This window comes from Ochotona princeps, chromosome 2, assembly GCF_030435755.1.
Source record: "Ochotona princeps isolate mOchPri1 chromosome 2, mOchPri1.hap1, whole genome shotgun sequence".
NCBI classification, from domain to species: Eukaryota; Metazoa; Chordata; class Mammalia; order Lagomorpha; family Ochotonidae; genus Ochotona; species Ochotona princeps.
The window spans coordinates 23,838,535-23,859,335 of NC_080833.1; the positions used below are offsets into that span (position 1 = coordinate 23,838,535).

The window sequence follows — 20,801 nt, forward strand, 5'->3', positions numbered from 1 at the left end:
ACGTTGGCCAGAGGCCGTCATGCATTCCTTCCCGTCATTCCCACCAAACACTGTTCACAAGGCTAAAGAGCAGAGGGGTGACTTCTACAGGTCCACCCCAGACGGCAGACAGATGGAAGGGGCTCAGAACCACCACTGCAAAATATCCCCAGAAGGTCTGATGGGCCTTCAGGCTTTTGTCACAGAGTCCTTCTAATGGCCTGAAGCTCAACTCGTGTGCAACCCAGCCTATGGATGCCTTAGGGGGAGGGGAGCACAAAGTCAGGGTGAGGCAGCTCTGTCCATCTTCAAGCAACAGGGGTCACCAGAAGGTTCTTCCTGATGCTAAAGATGAATAGGCTGCCCTGCGCCTTCCATCAGCAGTCCTGCTGTGACCCTTCCCCACAAGAGGTCGCCTCAAAGCTGAGGCTGTTTTAACACGACTGGCTTCCCATGGACACACCCCTGTTCTCTCAATGGTGCCTTTTGTGACGTGGTTGATTCTGTTCCCTGCCATGCCGTTGTTCCTTTCCTATCCAATCTGTCTAGGGTATCAAAATAAACTGCTGCAAATTCAAGTCCAGGGCCAACGTGCACAGCCTCAAAGCATTTGGAACAAAGGAGCACTGAGTGGACTATCACATGGGTTGCAGGGACCCAACTACAAGGTATTACCTATTGCCGCCCAGTGTGCACATAGGGAGGAAGCTGGATTGAATTGGGACTGGCCCTTGAACCCAGGTACTCTGATAGGGGAGGCTGGTGCGTCCTAAGCACCAATAGAACTGCCACACCAAATACCTGCCCCTTTATTAACATTTCCACTGTTCCATCAAACTGCTGATTCCACCTGAATTTGGAGCCAATCAAACCCTCAATTTCATTCCTTGTGTACACTACTCATATATGTTCTCTTTATTGTACAGTAACATAGAAAATAGTATTTGCTTGTATATCTGCCTCCCCTACTGAACTGAGTTGCACGGAGACTATCTTTTGGGTAGTATCAATTCCTAGTACGTGTCTAACACACAGGTGTTTACTAGTTCTGTTAACTGATGGAAATGAACATCAGCCTCTATTCTATTTCCCTTGTTTGAATCTTGATTTCATACCTGTCCCAGCTTTGTGTTGCCTGCCCACCTAACCTGTGAATGACCTGAGGTTTTATCTAAGTCATTAACACAATATACTTGTACAGTTCCGGAAGGCATCAAGGCTGAATCCTGTGGCCAACGAGCACACCTTACTAGGCCGAGAGGGAAGGGCTTGTTTTCCTCTGGTATTACCTCATCAGCAAAGTCTTTTTCCAGATCCTGGTACGCGGTATAGGTTTTGTTTCCACCCCATTTCTCATCGCGAAGGATCACAAACTCTGTAAGAAAAAGGGTCCGTGCCCACATGCTCATTGGTAATGGAAGTGTCCGCTTGCCCCGGCCACACGCACAGCTGTGGGTCTTGTGTGTGTGCTGCGAGCTTTGTGATGTGGTGTTTTACCACTCTTAACACTGGAAGGATAGAAAGCTGCAGATGCAGAGGGGTAACCAAGGTCCTGAACCATGACAGGATTGCTTTTGGAGTCCCTCAGCTCAGCTTATCCCACCCCACCCCCATTAACATCCTCTAACACCCCCTCAGAACCTAGCCACACATTAATGAAGGGGTGGCTCCAACAGGGTGGGGAGGAGGGGAGTGTCTGAGGAATCCCCAGCGCCTGCTGCAGCCCGGCCTAGGGAAGACGGCGAGCTTACCAGACTTGAGGGGGAAGAGGACATGCTTGATGAAGGACAGCACCCCATTGTTCTCCACGTTGCCTGGCTCACAGAAGGCCTTCTTCAGTTTTTTCTTCACATCCTCCTTGCGGTCAAGGAGGTCAATCTTGGACTCCTGGAAAGTTGGGGTGGGGGGAGGCAGAAGAGGATCTTTCGTGGTTGAAAATGACAATATCCTCAACTAATCTGTGGATTTTTTTTTTTTAAACAAAGATTTTAACATTTAACAACTCTGACAAGAGCAGATATCTGACTGTTCACTAAATCTTTTTACAAAGAAGGCAAAATAGGATAACTAAAAAAAGGATTCAGAAAAACTGGCATTCCTACTAAGACATGAGGAGCTCCTGCAAGCATGCGGAAGCTATCCCAGTGTCCCGTAGAAACTTGTGTATTCGTGGAAGTCACTGATAGCATGAACCACTTGGAATAATGGACTCAAGCTAGCAACATTTGTGTCATCCTAATTATGAAAACATTAGATCTTTGTTAAAAGCAAACTTATAAATAATGCATTCTGAAAGGTCCCTGACACTGCCCTCAGTAATCAGCCCCACTGGGTGCCATGGCTTTGACTTTTTCCTTTTTATAGATTTACTTCCTGGGCTAGTGCAGTTGGAAAGACAGGGAGTGACAGAGATGGTCTATTTGCTGGGTTCATTCCTCAAATGTCTGTCTTACCCTCTGTAACTTGGCCTTCAAAACGAATAAATACCATTTTTTTAAAGATTGATTTTTTTTTTTTTTTAAATTAGAAAGGTAAATCAGGTTGATGGAGAGAAGGAGAGACAAAGATCTTCCATTTGCTGGTTCACACCCCAAATGACCACAATGGCCATAGTTGAGCTGATCTGAAGCCAGCATCCAGGAGCTTCTTCCAGGTCTTCCATGCAGATACAGGGTCCCAAGGCTTTGGACCATCCTCTCCTGCTTTCCCAGGCTACAACAGGGAGCTGGATGGGAACCAGAGCAGATGGAACACGAACTGCATCCTAAATGGGATCCTGGCGCTTGCAAGCTGATGATTTAGCCATTGAGCCAATGTGCTGGGCCCAATAAAATAAATGTCACAAAAAAAAAAAAAAAAAAAAAGAAGAAGAAGAAAGAAAGAAAGAAAAACAAGGCCTTTACCCTGTAGAGCCCAGTACTTTGAACTCTCTAGACTCTGAAACTTTAAGAAATCAATTTCTTTTCTGTTTAAATTACTCGGGCCCCAGGTATGCTGTTAAAGCAACAGAAAAGAGATTAAGACACTAGTATTACACAGGATCTAGAACAATTCTTCCTTTTTAGGCAACAGGCTTTGTTTGTCAATTGGGGTGAGTGAGTTTAGAGGCATGTAAGTTCACTGTTCACCTCCCTGATTTCTACACGTGACTGTACATGAATCACCTGGGTCCTTTTACAAAACATACGACTCGCTGGGCTCTACCCAGACCTAATGAATCAAAAGCTCAGGGAGCTAGGCCAAGGCACTTGTGTTCTGAAGAAGTCCTCCAAGTGATGCTGACAAGGTCATGCCTTGGGATTGCGGCTGCTGGGCTGACTGCTGCAGTGCAGGGTGGGAGATGTTACTCAGGCTGAGGGCTGTAGTACTTTGCTGGTCACACGACGGAGCGTGTTCACACGAAAGGAGCAAAAGGAATGAGTGTTTCTTCAGGGTGATGGCACTACACATGCACTTGCCAATCTCTCATCACGTACGGTTTGAGAAATCAGAAAGAATGAGACAGGTTGTGAGTTAAATCACAACCACCTGATCGGAATCTGTAAGGACAGGATCCGAACAACATGTACTCAACTCCTTACACCTTCGGTTTCTACTAATTCCTCTAGTCTGTGTCCTTAAAGATCAGAACAAAAAGCATACCTTTCCCTAAGAGGACAATCAAACATTGAAAGATACGTTCTTTGTCATTCTAATTATATCAAACAGCACACTAAGAACCAACAGGTTAAGGAATAAAATGCAAGTCTGGCCCTCTCACTAGTAGGGCTGAATGTATCACAGTGTTATGAAATCACTTATTCTTTTTTTTTTTTAATCATATAAAATGATTCCAAGTACAATTGGATCCCATCAGGACTGGTTCTAGCTCTTTTAACACTCAGCAACTGCCGAATTAATTGGATTAATGTCCCTCACTGCTCAAATATTTGATAATTCTCTTTAGCGAGGCTGTGTGCTTTGGAGTTCTCAACCTCGCCATCTCCTGCTGAAGACTTTTTAACAGGTCACGGCTGGCAACCCACCTCTTCAGAAGAACTCATCTTGCTGCCAGTTAGTCCTGGGACCATGGGATTCATGAGATGGACCCGCTTCGAGTAGCCGAGTGCAGGGAGGTACTGCGAGAGGCGAACACACAGAAGCAGATATTAGCATAAACTCCTCCTCAGGGTCCTGCTCTAACCTGACTAGCAATTTAACAGCTAATAAGTTCCTTCCAATCATCTTTCCACTGAATATATACAGTTTTCAACAGTGATTACTATGACAAAGGTATTTTTCCTACTACTTTTCTAAAATATTTATTTTTGACAGGTAGAGTGAGAAACACTCAGAGAAATCTTCCACCCACTACTAGTTCACTCCCCAACTGTCTGTAATGGCCAGGGCTGGGCCAAGAGTAAGCACAAGCCATGAATTTCTTGTAGGTCTGCCATGTTGAGTGGTAGGGGTGCAAATATTTAGGCCATCTTCCACTGCTTTACCAGGCATGTTAGCAGAAGCTGGATCAAAGTGGAGCAGCTAGGACACTTAGAAGTGCTCATATAGAATGCTGTTGAAGAACCTAAGTGTTCTCTGCCTTTGTGATTTCTGCCTTAATGGCTTGGCTCGGGGCTATGTGAACTCCAGGCCTGATAGTCTTTAGGACACCTGGCAGGTCACATAGGCAGACCACTCCTCAGGAAGGAGGTCCCTGGTGTTTGATAAGATTCACCGCCCTATAGCCCATCAATTTGTACCTTTTGAAAGTTGCTTGCTTCAAACCCACCAATAGAAGCCTGCTAACTTGCTCTTTTTGAAAGTTAACAGTTAAAACTGACCAATCATGACTGTACAATTGTATGAAATTTTTCTGAAATGTATAAGAACCCTGGGGGCTCTCTCGCTCTTTTTCCTGCCCTGCTGTTCCTGCAGCAGCCTTGGCTGCAGCAGCCCCTCCCCCTCCAGCCCTGCTGGGTTGCAGGGGTGGCTGGGAGACCTAGGTTAACCTGAATAAACTGCCCTTTATGCCTTAGCACCGACTTCAGACTCAATGATTTTCTGGGGATCTAAAACTATTATTGCAGGTGGCAGCTTAACCTACCAATGCTACACCATAATGCTGGCCCCTTACATAGTAACACGAATGGAAAAGATAAGTATTCTATTCATGTTACATTTTAAGGCTACTGGACTTCTTCTCCCACCATAAACAGCTACAGAAACTGGAAATACACTAAACAATCATTTGTAACCCTAGGAACAGCCAGTGTAGCCTACTTATCTTTAAGAGAGGAGAGCTTACCCTGGCTTTCTCCCTGAGGGCACTTTTTTCAAACCCAGTGCTAGGAACAAAATTTTAGGTAGACAGCAGTGGTCTAAGCAGAGAAAATATAGAGTGCAGGGCTGGCAGGAGGCAGGTGGGTTTTAGTGAGAGAGGGTACCCCTCCCTGCTAAGCCTTTTTCACATTTCCCCGTGACTTTGTGGCTGACTCAGCTGTATGACTGTCTGTGCTGAAATGCCAGGGCACAGCACTGGCTCTGGGAGGCTGGGGACCTTAGCAGAGCTTTTAGAGGCTGCACTAGATTGGGCAGACAGACACTGAAGCCGAGGTTCAAAGTCAAGAGGACTTTGGCTGCAATGGAGACCTCAGAAGGGCCACACCCTAGGAGAGCAAGGGTAAAAGCAACATAGACGTGTTCTAACAAAGACTAAAACCAACCCCAGCGAGGGCCAAGGTGATAAACAGTAATTTAGCAACCCTCAGAAAACATAGCACTCCATAAACACACTGCACAGCGTCCACAGCACACCTATCATCTCTTAGATACCATTAAAGGAAAAAAAAAAAAGAGAGACTAGAAATAGGAAGAAATAAACAGAGCTGTGAGTCTGAGAAAACCGCCAACAGCAATAGAACTAGAAACAATCCAGTTATTGGAGCAAGCGGATTAACATAACAAAATAATTGTGATTGGGATGATAAAGGAAACCAGAGGGAAAAAAATGGATGAAACAAGTAAAAGAATTAGAAGAGAACTGGAGTCTTAAAAAGAGTTAAGTTGAAAAAGGCACAATAGTAGACTAAACAGAAGACAGGATTACTGAGCTTGACAGAAAGGTTAGTAGTAGACGATACTCAAATGGGGGCAACGTACTGTGGCACAGCAAGTTAAGTTGCTGCTTGCAACATCTGCATCTAGTATTGGAGTGTCAGCTTGAATCTCGGCTACTCTATTTTCAATCCAGTTTTCTGCTAATGCATCTTTGGAGGCAACAAATAATGGTTGAAGTGTTTGGGGCCCTGCCACCAACATGGGCAACCAGGATAGAATTCTGAGTTCCTGGTGTTAGCCTGGCCCAGGCCGTTGCACGCATTTGGTAGGGGGATGGAAGATCTTTCTATCTCTCTGCCTTACAAAGAAACAGAAATTATAAAATAAACTATCGCACATTCTTTATTACCCTTTTTTACAGTTCTTCCCTTATTGATGATTTACTTATTAGAAAGGCAGAATTATAGACAGAGAAAGAGAGAGATCTTCCATCCACTGGTTCACTCCCCAAATGCCCACAATGAGCAGGGCTGGGCCAAGCTGAGCGCAGAAGCCAGGAGCTTCTTCCTGGTCTCCCAGGTAAGTGACAGGAGCCCAAGGACTTGGACCAGCTATGGTCGCTTTTCTCAGGCCATTAGCAGGGAGCTGGATTGGAAACGGAGCAACAGGGACATGAACCAGCACCCATATGGAATTGCCAGTGCTGTAGGGGGTAGCACACCACAAAACCAGCCCTTTTACAGTTGCTAAAAACTTAAAAAAAAAAAGGGGGGGCTTGGCGCAGTAACCTAGTGGCTCAAGTCTTCAGCTTGCATGTGCTGGGATCACACATGGACGTGGGTTTATATCCCAGATGCTCCACTTCCCATCCAGCTCCCTGCTTGTGGCCTGGGAAAAGAGGCAGACAATGCCCTTGGGACTCTGCACCCACAAGGGAGTCCTGAAAGAAGCTCCTGGCTCCGGATCATCTCAGCTTCTGCTGATGTGGCCACTTACGGAATAAACCAGTAGATGAAAGATCTTCTCTCTGTCTCTCCTTCTCTTTGTAAATCTTACTTTCCAATAAACATACAAACAAACAAAAAACACAACAACTTTAAAAAGAAGGTAAAATTGAAACATTTGTCCTGTCTTCCTTCCTCCATGTCTTAGTCTTCCCCAGCCTAATCAGAGGCCCCCCATGGGCATGCATCCCTCTCAACTAAGTAAATAATATTAAAAATAAAATGAAAAATTACACTAAAAACACTTTTAGCCTGTGAACCATACAAACCTAAGAAAATACTGGCATATTTCTGGTAGAACAATAAAATCACTTAACAGAGTAGGCAGATGAATGAATACTTGATTGGGAGCAGTTCTGTGGTACAGCATACTAAGCTGCCACTTGTGATGTGGCTCCAATCCCAGCTGTTCTGCTTCTAATCCAGTTTCCTGTTAATACATGCGAGAAAGCAGTGGAGAGAAGGGCCAAGTACCTGACACTATACTTACTGACTTTTGCTTTAAATTGATAACACAGTAAGTTTTTCTTTCTTTCTAAGATTTATTTTTGAAAAGCAGAGTTAAAGAGAGATAAGAAGAAAGAAAAGGATCTTCCACCTGGTAGCTCACTCCTCAAATGGCCCTAACCCAAAGTCAGGGCCATGGAACTCCATCCACATCTCCCATGACCTGGCAGGACTTGGGCCATCTTGAGTAAGGAATTGGCTCAGAAGTGGAGCAGCCAGGACTTGGAACTGGCACTGATATGGGATTGCAAGAGCAGAATCAGTGAGTCCTGTACAGCTTCCCTGTGGGTGGCAGTGTGACCATTACAGGCAGCTGAGCTGGGCACTGATTCCTGCTCCACGAGTAACTGTGTGACTTGACTGTGAGGCTGGACAACTTTCTGATTTCTCTACCTTAGGTTTTTTTGATATGTAAAACCAGGAGTCTCCTACCCCACAATACTATCATGACTGGAAGGGCTGAAATATCATAGTCCTATCAACTTCTGTGGCGTACCTGGAGGCTCAAAGGAAGAGACAACAAAGAGGACACCTACCTTCTCTGCAAAGGTAAAAATCTTCCTCTGGTCCACGCCTCCGAATTGCGCATCTACTTTTAGATACTCTTCATCCAAAGCCTGTGGAAAGAAACACATGGTGAAAATCGCCAAGTTTTCAGAGGGTAAAAGCTAGGGAAAATATGAAGTGCTATACTACCATGACTGGAAGGACTGGACTGCTCTCTCGGCCTTGAGAGCAGCTGGAACAGTTGCTGAGAGCCTACAGGGAATTTTACTCCATCTGGATGTCACTGCATTAGACCAAACCCAAGCACAGGAGGGATAGCCTCGGGGCAGGCCACAGGGAGAAGCAGGTCAAGCTGCTGCCAGGGCCACCTGCATCCCAGATCAGAGTGTCTACATCAGGTCTCAGATCTAGCTTCTGGCTAATACACATTCTGGGAGCCAGCAGTTGATGCCTCAGGCTGCGGTCCTGCTACCCTCAAAGGAGACCTGACCTGGCCTGGCTTTGGCCTGGCCCAGTTCTGGCTGTTTAGGACACTTGGGGAATGAAGCAACAGACAGAGGCTCTTTTTTTTCTCTCTTTGGCTTTCTCTATCATTAGAGAAATAAAAATAAAAATACATGAACACACAAATAAAATGTATGTATTCTTCACCCTCAGATACTCACAAGCTGGCACTGGGAAGGGAATAGAGAGAAAAGAGGAAGATATAACACAGGCATGTCACACAAGGCAGCCTGTGACAAATGTCAAGTGTGTGGCCAACTCCTGTGACAGTGAGAAAGGAGTTAGACTGGGTAGTAGGCAGTTAGGGTATTCTGGGTCCCCAGGTCATCATATTTTTCCTCAAATATAAAGGGATAGTTTCCCCACCATGTCTTGGATTCCCAAGACAAGTGCATATTTTAACATATCAAGAAGACAAGGCCCTAAGAGACAAGGGCGACATTAACATACCAATTTCCGACCTGAAGTGCCAGCCCAATTCTGTCTCAGGCCATTGCCAAGGGGGAGGGCCTCAGACTGGTTTGTTTATCATTAGAAAGGGACAAAGGAAGTTGGCTAGTGACATCTTTCTGGCCTTTTGTCCCAAGGTCAAGTACCATGGAAACCAGGAATTCTTGTTTATGGAGAAACATCTTTGAGGGGAACCTTTAAAAGATGCTTTTCGCACCATTAATATGGGCCTTTTTTCCACTTTTCCTCCTGCCACTATGGCAGGGGGTAAGGGTTCTTTCTATCTCAAAGCCCCCTCCCATCACTAAGAAGGGAGTCTGCTTTTTCAGCTTTTCTAATAAATCTTGCTTTAAAACTAAGCTGTGTCCGCATGAAAATTCTTCTTTCCTGCGAGACAAGAATTGAGGTTTCTGCCGTATTCGGGGTCAAAAAACCCTACAATAACAGCTCAGGAAAACACAGGTGAGATGGAACTGGTACACAGACAGTGATCGTCACTACTACCCACTACGCCTGGTGCCAGCACTGAGGCTGCGGGGAGCCGGACCCCGAGCCCCATTTCTACAAGCCCTATTATCCAGGTGGTAGAGACCTATAAACAGAGCCTATGAGGACAGGGTGCTGAAGCCAACCGCAGTGGGATGGCCCTGACAAAGGAAGCGATGGGTATCTCTGCCTGGTCAGAAATGGGTGAGGAAGCCTAGAGACTAAAGGCCTAGCATGGCCCACTGTCCAGCTGGGTCCACACTACCCTGTCAAGTACCTGGAGTCCTGGGTACAGCAGCCCGCTCAGCAAAGGATGCTCCACCTGCTTCACCACCTCAGCTCCAGCCTTCTTGGCATCGTGCTGTGTGACCACCGACGAGAGTCTGTACACATCCAGTGTGTACTCTCTAAAGGCAAAGAAAGGGGATGACTGTGAGATGGGCTCCAGGCCTCACTCCTGAGGCACTGGTAAAGCATGGGAACGCATGTCCCCAAAGTTATTGAAGGTATTCAAAGAGGGCGCTATGAGAGAACAGTACCGAGAGGATTCATTCAAAATAATGTTTTTAAAAATTGTTTTTTCTGGGCCTAGTGCAATAGCTTAGTGGCTAAATCCTCACCTCACATGCGCCAGGATCCCATATAGGCATCAGTTCTGGCTGCTCCACTTCCCTTCTAGTTCCCTGCTTGTGGCTTGGGAAAGTAGTTAAGGACGGCCCAAAACCTCGGCACCCTGCACCCGCATGGGAGACCCAGAAGAAGCTCCTAGCTTCAAATTGGCTCATTGCAGCCACTTAGGGAGTGAACCAGTGGATGGACGATCTTTCTCTCCTCCTCTCTGTAAATCTGTCTTTCCAAAAATAAACCAATCTCTTTTTTAAAAAAGAGCTTTTCTTTTTTTTTTTAAAGATTTATTTTATTTTTATTACAAAGTCAGATATACAGAGAGGAGGAGAGACAGAGAGGAAGTGGAGCTGCTGGGATTAGAACCGGCGACCATATGGCATCCCGGCGCATTCAAGGCGAGGACCTTAGCCACTAGGCCACGCCACAGGCCCTAAAAAAAGTTTTTCCTTATTTCTCCATCTATTGTCTATGCCTTTCCCCCCAATGTTAAATACAGGAGAAGTCACTGGGGCCAGCACCATGCTGTAGTAGCTAAGGCTTCCATCAATGCTGCTAGCATCCCATATGGGTCTTGATTCGTGTCCTGGCTGCACCACTTCCAATCCAGGCATACACCCTGCAAAAGTAGTGGAGGAGGGCTCAAGTCCTTGGGCCTCTGTACCCATAGGAGACCCAGAGGAAGCTCCTGGCCTCAGGTAGGCTCAGCTCCAGCTACTGCAACCACTTGGGGGGTGAACTAGCAAATGGAACTCACCTTCTCTAACTCTGCCTCTCAAATAAAAATCTTAAAAGTTAAGACCTGACAATTACTCCTAAAACTCCTGAGGCTCCTCCACAATCCTGTCTACTTCCTCCTCCTTCAGAATAACCACTGTGCTGGACTTACACATTTGTTTGTAATTTTCTGCTATGTATGCATCTTCAGCAGTGTATGATAAATAGCCACGTATGTGTATCCCATTACATATGTGCAACTTTCTCTATATACACCTGGTATGTGGATGGCAGGTAACTTGGATATTGAACTCTAGTGGATATTAATCTTTCTTTCCTTCCTTCCTCTCTCTCACCTCTTCCCCCTCTGTTTTTAAAGATTTATTTATTTATTTGAAAGTCAGTGTTAGAGAGAGACATCTTCTATTTACTGGTTTAGTCCCAAGGTGGAAGTTAGAAGCCAGGAGCTTCCCCCAGGTCTCTTATGTGGTGACAGGGGCCTAAGTGCTTGGGTCATCTTGGGAAGCTTTTCCCAGGTCATTTGCAGAAAGCTGGATTACAAGTGGAGCATCTGGGACACTAGCTGGCATCCTTTGGGAATGCTGGCATCTCAAGTTAGAGGCGTTACCTCTTATGCCACAATGCCAGCCCTGTATTTCCTCCTAAAGTGGTGCTCAATGTTGCTACTTAATTTTGTTACCATTTAAAATGTTTGCCAATTTTGTGAGCATGGAGAGATTTCTCACTATGCTTCTAACCTACATTTCTTTGAGTAATAACCCAGGACCCTAAGAATCTACCCACATTCTTATCAGTCATTTGGGTTTCTTCTGTGAAATATATGGTCTTTCTCTGCTGCATTGACTTGTTTTCTAAACAACTGATTCATTTTTTGGGGGAAGTGCATTAGATATGAATCCTTTGCCAGTTACATGTGTTAAAAGTATATCTTATCTCAGTTTGTGGCTCCTCTTTTTATTTTTTGTATATTAAAGGATCTAACTATAATGTGGCTGAATTTTTCCCACCCTGAGATCATAAGATAGTCCTATGCACTATCTTCTAAGTGTTTCATACATTTCCTCAGGAATACCCAGGTATTGTGGTGTAGTGGGTAAAGCCACCTCCTTGCCTGCACCTTTACTACTGTTTCTCAGTCTTTCTGAACTGCGGATTTGATGAATTCCTTAATACTCAACCACTGCTTTTCTCTTCAACTGTACTCACTTTAGAGTCAATTCTATCTATTCAGGGTATTTGTTTTTCTTTAGTGATTAAAACTGATCTAAAAGCCTGTTTTTATTGCTAACTATTCATGTTTCATTTGTGCCTGTCTTACGACTTACTTTCATGTACCGGTTCACTCCCCCAACCAGCCTCAACAGCCAGAGTGAGAGGATCCAAAGCCAGGACCTTCATGCTTATCACTCTGACCTGAGGCTGGAGGAGAAAGAGAAGCTGGGTCATTCACAGAATCCTCCCCTCACGTTCTGTGGGTGCTGCAAGACCAAAGCCTTTGCTGTGGTGAGATTTGCCTCCCCGTCTGGACATCATCTAGGCACTCACTTGTCAGGATATTCCTGATGGATGACACGTTCAAGGGGCAAATGGTCTACCTTTGATTCACCACTCTTGACACAGTGTTGGACAGCTGTTAATCCAGACTTAACGAGTTTCTGGACTTGGTGTGTCTGTAATTAGTCAGGGGCACCACAGCCAGCAGGATGGCAGAGAGCCAAGCACTTACTTGCTGAGCTGGTAATCAGTGCCTTTCACAAACTTGAGCTTTTCCAAGGGCACGCCAATGCTCTCCAGCATTGCCTTGATCACGTTCTCATAGTAACTGGTTCGCAGTTCTAGAAGTTCCCATGGTGCTTTCATGTTGTCCAAGTAGGCGTGAAGATCCGCAAACAGAATGGTGACCTGTATCCAGGAGATCAGAGACAAGCAACACGTGAATTTGTCCCGACGTCCCCCGCCACCCCGCACCTCGCCAAACCTCTCTTGCTCACCCCTCAGGGAGCAACTGTTGGGTTTACAGCACATGTTCTTACCTCACATCCGGCCTTCAGGAAGTCCGCAATCTTTGACATAGGCACAAAGTAGGCCACGTGTGGCTTGCCTGTGGTTGCTGTGCCCCAGTAAACCTTAAGTTCCCGCTCCTTCAGGATCTCCTTCAGCTTCTCTTCCCCAAGAACCTCCTGTTGTGGAAGCACAAGAACTGCTTTAATGCAGGTGCCCTCCCCTCCCCGCCTCATCCTCTACTCTGAGGTATGGAAACAGAAGCAGGTGTCACCAGGCTTAGGGGCAAGCGAGCATGGAGTACCCACTATGCTCAGCCATGCTCTCGGTGCTAAAAGGCAATGAGTACTGCTTCCAGTGCTCCCATGAACAGACCCAGAGGCATGTGTGTGGGGAGCACAGATTGTTCCCTGCCTTCCACTGCTGCTTTTTAGGAAAGTTGTCTCTCTGTCCTGGTCTCCATCTCCTATCTTCTGCTCCAACCTGAGTTCTGTACCCTACCATGCTCCTGAAATCCAACCACCACGTGCATTCTTACAAGACCATGAATGACCTCTATATTGCTAAATTCAGTGAATGCTTCTTTTATTATTTTTTTTATTGCATTTCATTTTATGACATCGTTTCATAGGCTCTGTGGTTCCCCCAATCCCTCCCCATACCCTCCCTCCGCCCATGGTGGGAAGAGGTGGGTGAGACCATTATTTCCACATTCTCTTTTTTTCCTTTCTGTATCTGGAGGAAGGGGGGAAAAGGGCAAAAGCCACAACCCCTTCCCAGAGGCCTCTGTACCCAGGGATGGAGGACAGTCACCTGACACCACCCAGGATCTTTGATGTTTGGCATGTTCTGAGAGTCCTGCTCAAGAGGTTTTGATAGTCCAACAGTTTGAATTACTGTTGATCTTGCCACTCCAAGCACGACAAAATCTCTCCAGAATCCACTGGTTGACACAGTATACTTTAGAGTCTCAGTTTGCCCGAATATTCACTGCCTATACTTGCCTGGGGTAGTTGATCAATTTGTTCTATCCTCCATCCTCTATTATGGTACCAGGTGTTCTCTGCAGGCTCCAATGTACTGCCATATCCTCCAAGTGCACCTGGATATGCTGTCCACTACGCCATCTAAGCCACTGAATAGGCACATGCTTTCCACGGTCAGACCACGGAACCCACAATTCTCTCCATCGTTGGGGTTCTGGGGTTCTGAGATCAGCAGTTCAGCTGGGGAATTCCCAAAGAAACCTCACCTGAGGTGATCCCAGACCTGATTCTTGTGTGTGCTTGCCAATACCGGGTCCAGTACAGCCTGTGGCCCAAATCAGCTTATGCACATGCTGGTGATTGCAATTGCTGGGTCAGTCCTGCCTCCAGCCCTGTCTTCTACACAAACCAATGAGTGTTGCAGCCCAGCCTGATCCTGTCCACCATACACTCGGCCCTCACGCAAACCAGTGGGAGCTGCAAGCTAGTCGGAGCAACTGGCAATAGCCCCCACCGGGCCCATCCCCTGCCTTGGTTCCCGCGCTTGCCAGTATGTACAGCAGACTGGTCCAGTCTGTCCCACATCCTATTCAGCTCTCGCACATGTCAATGGGCATTTAAGTTTAGTTCAATCCAATCAATTCCACTATCAAGCCCATACACGTGCCAGCGGGTGCTACTCTGTCTAGCCATGCCTACCCCAGTCCTGGTTCTCATGCTCACCAGTCAGAGTGGCAATCCAAGAGGGAGGTGCCCACTATTTCCCTACTGAACCCATTCTGACTCCTGGATTTTGCACTCTTCAGGTGGTTCTGCAGTTTAACTTCGCAGAATTTGCCCCCTCCCGCCCCAACTGTGCCATCATCTGCCAGCTAAAGCTGCAGCAAAGCCCAACCAACCCACACCCACTCTGTCTTATGCTTATACCAGTAGGAACAGTCAACCCAGCCTGGCTTTTCCCTGATCTAGCTCACATGAGGCCCACAGGCATTGTAGCCCTGCCCAGCCTGATCTGCTCCCATCCCAACTCTCACGCTCAACAGTGGGAGTGGTGGTCCAGCAGGGGAGCCCCACAAAGCTCCCCTACCAGCTTTGCCCCCCTCCCCCATTGGTCTCACGTGTGCTGTTTAGGTGCTGCAGCCCAGTCTGGCCTGCCCGCTTCATCTTAGCATTTGCCAGTGGGTGCTGTAGCCTGGCTGGGCCTGGCCCACCCCCACTTCCAGCTCACTCTGGTGGGGGATACAGCCTGGCCCAGCTCAGCTGGCACCCAGTCCTAGCCCTTATGCGTACTGGTATATGTTGCAACCGAACCCGACTTGACCCATACTCCATTCAGATTTGCCAGTGGGTGATATGAACTGGCCCAGCTTGGTTGGACCCTGACCTGCACCAAATGTATGCCTGTGGGAACCAATACCTGGCCTGGTCTGGTCTGCTCCATATCATGGTTCTTGGGCTCATCTGCAGGGACTATATCCTGACAGAGGAGTTCCCCAAGCTCTTCCACCAGAACCTCTGATGATGCCAGATCTCGCACCCATTGGTGAGCCCATGGTTCAGCCCTACTTAGTGCACCTCCTATCCTAGCAGGAAAAGTGGCCTTTCCTGACTGGCCCTCACCCATTCTGGTTTTTACTGTTGGGAGTTATAGCCCAGCCAAGCCTGGTTCACACCCAGGCACAACTCACACATGGCATAGCCTATCCTATACCTATCCTGTTTCACACAAGCACTGGTGGGTGTTGGAGTCTGGCCCAGTCCAGTACATACCAGACCCAGTCCACACTTACACCGAGGGACACTGCAGCCAGGTCCAGACCAGATAGCAGCCCACACTCCAGCCTTTGCACTCACCAGTGGGAATCACAACCCAGCCAGGGCACCCCCTTTTCTTCCTAACCAGGCCTGTTCCCAGCCATAGATCCTGCTTGTGTCAGTGGTTGCTCTAACTCAGCTTGGCACAGTCTCCCCTTTCTTGGCGTTTGCCTTTGGATGCTGTAGCCTGGCCTAATCTGGTCAGCTCCCAGTCCTAACTCTCGCTGGTGGGTGCTGGAACCTGACCCTGCTCATGCAAACAAGTAGGTGTGCTAGCCTAGCCTGACATGACCTGCGTTCCAGCCTGGTTTCTGCACTTGCTGATGAGATAAGGTTTGCTCAGCCTTGCCCGGTCTGCCCCCTTCCAAAACCAACCTACACATTTGCCAACAGTTGGGGCTACCTTGCCCAGCTTGCCTGACCTCCAGGCTGGACCACGTGCTCACCTGCTCACCAGGGGGAGCTATGACCCACTAGGGGAATTTCCCAAGTTCTCTTACTCGGCCCACTCCCAGACACAGATCTCATGCATGTCAGTGGGTTCTAGGCCCCTGCCTGGCTTAGCCTGCCCCTCCATCTTGGTCTTGCATGAGCTGGTGAACGTTGTGGCCTGGTCTGCTTCACACCCTGTTTTAGGATGCACATGTAGGTGCTGCAGCCTAGATCTGCCCAGACTGTTCTTGGTCCCTACACACGCGAGTGATGGCAGGTTCCATAGTCACACCTAGTTCAGCCCATCCACCCCAACTCTTGAGCTAACCAGCAGGACTTGAATTTTCACAGGCTCATATATCCCCCTGGACCTGATTCTCTCATGTGCTGATTAGTGTCATGGCCCTGCCTAATGTGACCCGTCCCTTGTACCGACATTCAGTCAGGCACTAGGATCTAGCTTTGCCAGACAGGCCGCCAACCCTAGCTTTCGTATGAACTGCCGTGTAGTGGTCAGCAATGTTTCATGCTATCAAGCCTATCTCAGGACTCCCATGTAGGCTGGTTCTTGGCCTAATGCTTTTAGCCCCTGGCTTGACTGCAAGTTCCCTCTTCTTTACTTTCCTTTTGTTAAGATGCCCCCAGGGGAGCTTAGGTGTTGCTTGAACATTGGGATAATACTGGGAGGGACTAAGCAGACTGCAGACTATAAAAGACGCAGGATACTTGGAATAAATTTGGCATTCTGTGTACAAGAGTGACCCACTGCGTGTTGTCTTGTGTTGTCTTATGTGTTGTCTTGTGTTGTCTGTTTGTAACCCTAGCCCCTCCGCTCGGCTCGGGGAACGCGGCGACGCGGGCGTTGCCTACAGCTGGTGCATGAGTCTGACCCATAAGATCTTCTAGTCTCTTCCCTCCAAACCATCAGGTCTCAGTCCCCTCACTTACCTGCAAGTACAGTGGCCCTGTCGTTGGGTGTCCCTAAGGATTCATTCCTCACATGGCCCACGTCTATCTGTAAGCAGTGGATTCTGCAGCCTCAGAGCTCCTGATCACATACCTTTTTCTTACTAATAAAGTACAGGCCACATCTGCAAGCCTTTGAAACCTAAACCATAACACTGGTTATTCTGCTTCTAACCCACCTTCCTACTTTTGCACCTGACCAGCAATAGCTGCTGGTTTAAATACTTGGGTCCCTGTCATACACATGGGAGAAGGAGACGGAGTTCCTGATTCCGAGTAATAGGTTGGTCCAGCCCCAGTTATTGTGGCCATTTGGCAAGTGAACCAGTGATTGAAAAATGTTTCTCTGTCACTCTGCTTTTCAAGAAAAAAAAATATTTTTTCTAAAGCTCTGTGCTGGGACCAGTAGAATGGCTCAACTGGCTAATCCTTTACCTCTAACTAAGCACCAGGATCCCATATGGGCACCGGTTTGTGTCCTTGATGCTCCACTTCCCATCCAGCTCTCTGCTTGTGGCCTGGGAAAGCAGTGGAGGAAGGCCCAAAGACTTGGAAGACTGCACCCACGTAGGAGACCTAGAAGCGATCCTGGCTTTAGATAGGCTAAGCTCTGGCCATTGCAGCCATTTGGCGAGCAAACCAGAGAATGGAATAAATCCTGTCTTTCCTTCTCTCTGTAAAATCTGCCTTTCAGGGCCCTCTGCAATGGCTCGATCGGTCAATTGTTCCCTTGCAAGCAGTGGGATCCCATATAGGCACAGGTTTGTGTCCTGGATGCTCCACTTCCCATCCAAAATCCTGCTTGTGGCTTGGGAAAACAGAAGAGCATGGGTCAAAGTCTTGGAACCCTTTACCAGCATAGGAGACCCAGAAAAAGCTCTTGGCTTTGGATTAGCTTGGTTCTGGCTATTGATGTCATCTGGGGAGTAAATCTGTGGATGGAAAATCTTTCTCTATGGAAAAAAAATCTGCCTTTTCAATGAAAGTAAATAAAAGGATAAAAAAGAAAAACCATGAAATCTGTGAATAGAATAATTCAAATGGTTCTGAACTAATGAGAAGTAGATTGTTTATAGACTATCTTTCAGCCACAAAAAGGAATCAAGTTATGATGGCTAACACCAGGCGGATGAACCACGCAACCAGTGTGTTAATTGCAAGAACTGAGATGCCGAAGAGCACGTGCTATGTGGTTCCAGGTATATGACTCGTGCCGGCTGCGTAAACACAGGGGGCTGGGAAGCAGGTGCCTCCTGAGGGCTAGAGAGAAGGGATACTGCAATAGCTCCTGATGAGTGCAGGGTTTGGGAGGAGGCAGAGAATGTTCTGGAACCAGACAAGGGCTATAATCTCCACAACTTTGGGAATAAACTTTATCCCATTGGCTTATACACTGTAGAAGTGTGAATTTTCGGGGGTGGGGCGATGGAAGCATTGTGGTGCAGTGGGTTTAACTGCTGCTAACATCCACTTCTGATATTGCAGTCCAGTTCATGTCACTGCTGATGTGTTTGAGAAAGCCGTGGAAGCTGCCTCCTGCTTTTGACATGGCTCAGCCCTGGCTGTTGCAATCATTCGTGAAGTGAACCAGTGGGTGGAAAATCTCTCTTTCTCTCCCATCTGTCTTTCAAATAAAAACAAAACAAAACTAGGTGTGACTTTTATGGTATGTGATATATATATGTATATATATATATATATATATATATACCCACAAAATAAGCACTGGGAAGTTGACAGAGAGGAGGAGAGACAGAGAGGAAGATCTTCTGTCTGATGGTTCACTCCCCAAGTGGCCATAATGGCCAGAACCGAGCTGATCCAAAGCCAGCAGCCTGGAGTCTCTTCCGGGTCTCCCGTGTGGGTGCAGGGTCCCAAGGCCAAGGATCAAGTTAAAACTGTCTCATAGAACAAAGCTTATGTCAGGCGCTCACTAAACACACAAGTAAAAGTAAAGCATGTCTGATTGTGAGAAGCAATAAGGAACAACAAAGAAACAAAGGTGGAGCAGGGAAGGGGCAGGTGTGGCGGGCGGGTTCCTGGTGAGGTGGGCCTCCTCTGGCAAGACAGCAGGCGGGGCCTGGGGAGGTGCGGCAGGTCAGCCAGGCACCCAGTCCACTCCAGCCCAATGGTCTTGGCTCTGGGCAGCCCTCTTCCTCTGCTACTGTTCCCTCCATCTGCAATGCCCTTCCGCACACTCTTCCCTACTCCTGCGGCTGCCAGCCATTCAGGGCCCAGGGGAGAGGTCCCTTGCTCAGGGAGGCCGGCCCCCACACCCAATCAAAGCCCCCTCCCCCCGCACAGTCCTGTCCTGCGCTCGCTACCACTGGCCGTGATGTGGTCAGGGGCCATCTGAAACGTCCGAGTCCCTCCGGCAGGCCCTGGATGCGCAGGGCCCTGATGCCTGCCCAGCGCCTAGCACCGCGCCTGGCCCACAATCGGGTGGGGGTCCGGGAGTCAAAGCCGCGCTCCCACAACGCAGCCGCTCATCGGTGTCCGTGGAGCCCCGGGAATGGCCACCTGACTGGCCCAGGAGGAAGGGTTGTATCCTCTCCGAGCTGTCCCTGTCCCCATCCACTTAGGACCCAGTAGTGCGGCTCGGAAAACCAGTGGACCCAGGGGCCCCAGTCTCCAACGGCACATTTCCATCCATTCCCGAGGCCCAACCTGCAGGTTCCGGGTGATAAGATGCAGCTTCTCTTCCGGACTCGGAGCGTCCCCCATGGCTCAGCGTGGTCCCCTGCCTCGGTCGCCGCGTGCCGGGAACTGTCACGCGAGTTCGGCCCGGGTTGCGTCAGCTGAGCTCGGCGCTCCTCTTCCTCGGCCTGGATCCGAACGCGAGCAGTGCGGAAAAGAGGAGTAGCGGAGAGTCGAACGAGTCGATGAGGCGGGAAGGGGTGTAGCCAGAAAGCAGGGTGGGAGGTGCAGGGTAGGGGGCGTGGCCGCACCGCCCGCGCACGCACAACTTGCTTAGAGGCGGGGCGGTTTCCTGCCAATCAAAGCGGGCTTTCCCTCCCTCAGGAGTTGGCCGGGTGTGGGGGAGGTCGGGGAGGGGGCGACAAAATGGCGCCGGGGGCGGAGTGAGGCAGCGTCGTTCGCCCAGGCTCTGGCGCATCTTCCGGAGGTGAAACGCGGGAAGGAGGAGAGGGGGGGGTCGGCGTTGCCTGGCGGGGCGGGGGATGGGGCGCCTGTTGCTTCTTCGAAGGGGGCTGCGCACCCCATCCGTCCGGTTTTGAGGGAGAGGGACGCCCTCGTTCTACCGTGAGAAGAGCTTGTTCTCGCTTCTGAGGTGATGGCGGGGAAATGTCTCCACCCCGCCCCCCCACCCTCCCCGCCCCAGCGTCTACGGGCGAGCGCCGCTCCTCATCCTGCTAAGCAGCGAGGCTGTTTCGTCCTGGGAGAAGCGGGGAACGGAGTCGGCGTCCCCTGCCCAGTGGGGCTGGGGGCCTGCGGCCTGCGGGACGGGCGAGGCCCCCGTGCCAGCTCGCAGGGAGGGTGTTGTCAAGGCAGGAAAAGATCTCGAGCGTCTCCCTCGTGGGGCGTGAGGACTGGGGGGCGAGCGAGGTGGTGGTCGGCGGGCGGTGGGCGTCCTCGGCCCGGAGACCTGGCCGCTGTCGGGGGAGGGGTGCGGAGCAGCAGCCCGCGCCGTCGCTCCCAGCTTGGGCACGGGGACCCTGCCCCGGGGAGCGATGCCGCCACGCCGCGGGGCGTTTCGGAGGCGTTTTGTTTAGGGAGGATGCACCTGGGCCGGCCTTCCTCTGGCCTG

The 20,801-nt window shown here is 48.9% G+C and overlaps 2 protein-coding genes across 3 annotated transcripts in view; one reads left to right on the forward strand and one right to left on the reverse strand.

Annotated features, from left to right (window-relative positions):
• YARS1 (tyrosyl-tRNA synthetase 1) overlaps positions 1-19,829 on the reverse strand; it is a 28,083-nt gene extending 8,254 nt beyond the window's left edge. Inside the window, exons 1-8 of the mRNA XM_004591610.4 lie at positions 19,703-19,829; positions 12,869-13,015; positions 12,562-12,737; positions 9,751-9,880; positions 8,063-8,143; positions 4,005-4,097; positions 1,731-1,866; positions 1,269-1,354 (exon numbers count right to left, since the gene is read on the reverse strand). Coding sequence (XP_004591667.2) covers positions 1,269-1,354; positions 1,731-1,866; positions 4,005-4,097; positions 8,063-8,143; positions 9,751-9,880; positions 12,562-12,737; positions 12,869-13,015; positions 19,703-19,759 — 906 coding nt within the window. The 5' untranslated portion in view covers positions 19,760-19,829. The remainder of the gene's footprint in view (positions 1-1,268; positions 1,355-1,730; positions 1,867-4,004; positions 4,098-8,062; positions 8,144-9,750; positions 9,881-12,561; positions 12,738-12,868; positions 13,016-19,702) is intronic.
• A 197-nt stretch (positions 19,830-20,026) lies between these two features.
• Positions 20,027-20,801, forward strand: part of S100PBP (S100P binding protein) — a 36,275-nt gene continuing 35,500 nt past the window's right edge. Inside the window, exon 1 of one of the 2 annotated variants that reach the window (XM_058678422.1) lies at positions 20,027-20,159. The gene's annotated coding sequence lies outside the window, so the exon portion shown is untranslated. The other variant, XM_058678427.1, reaches the window with a different exon arrangement.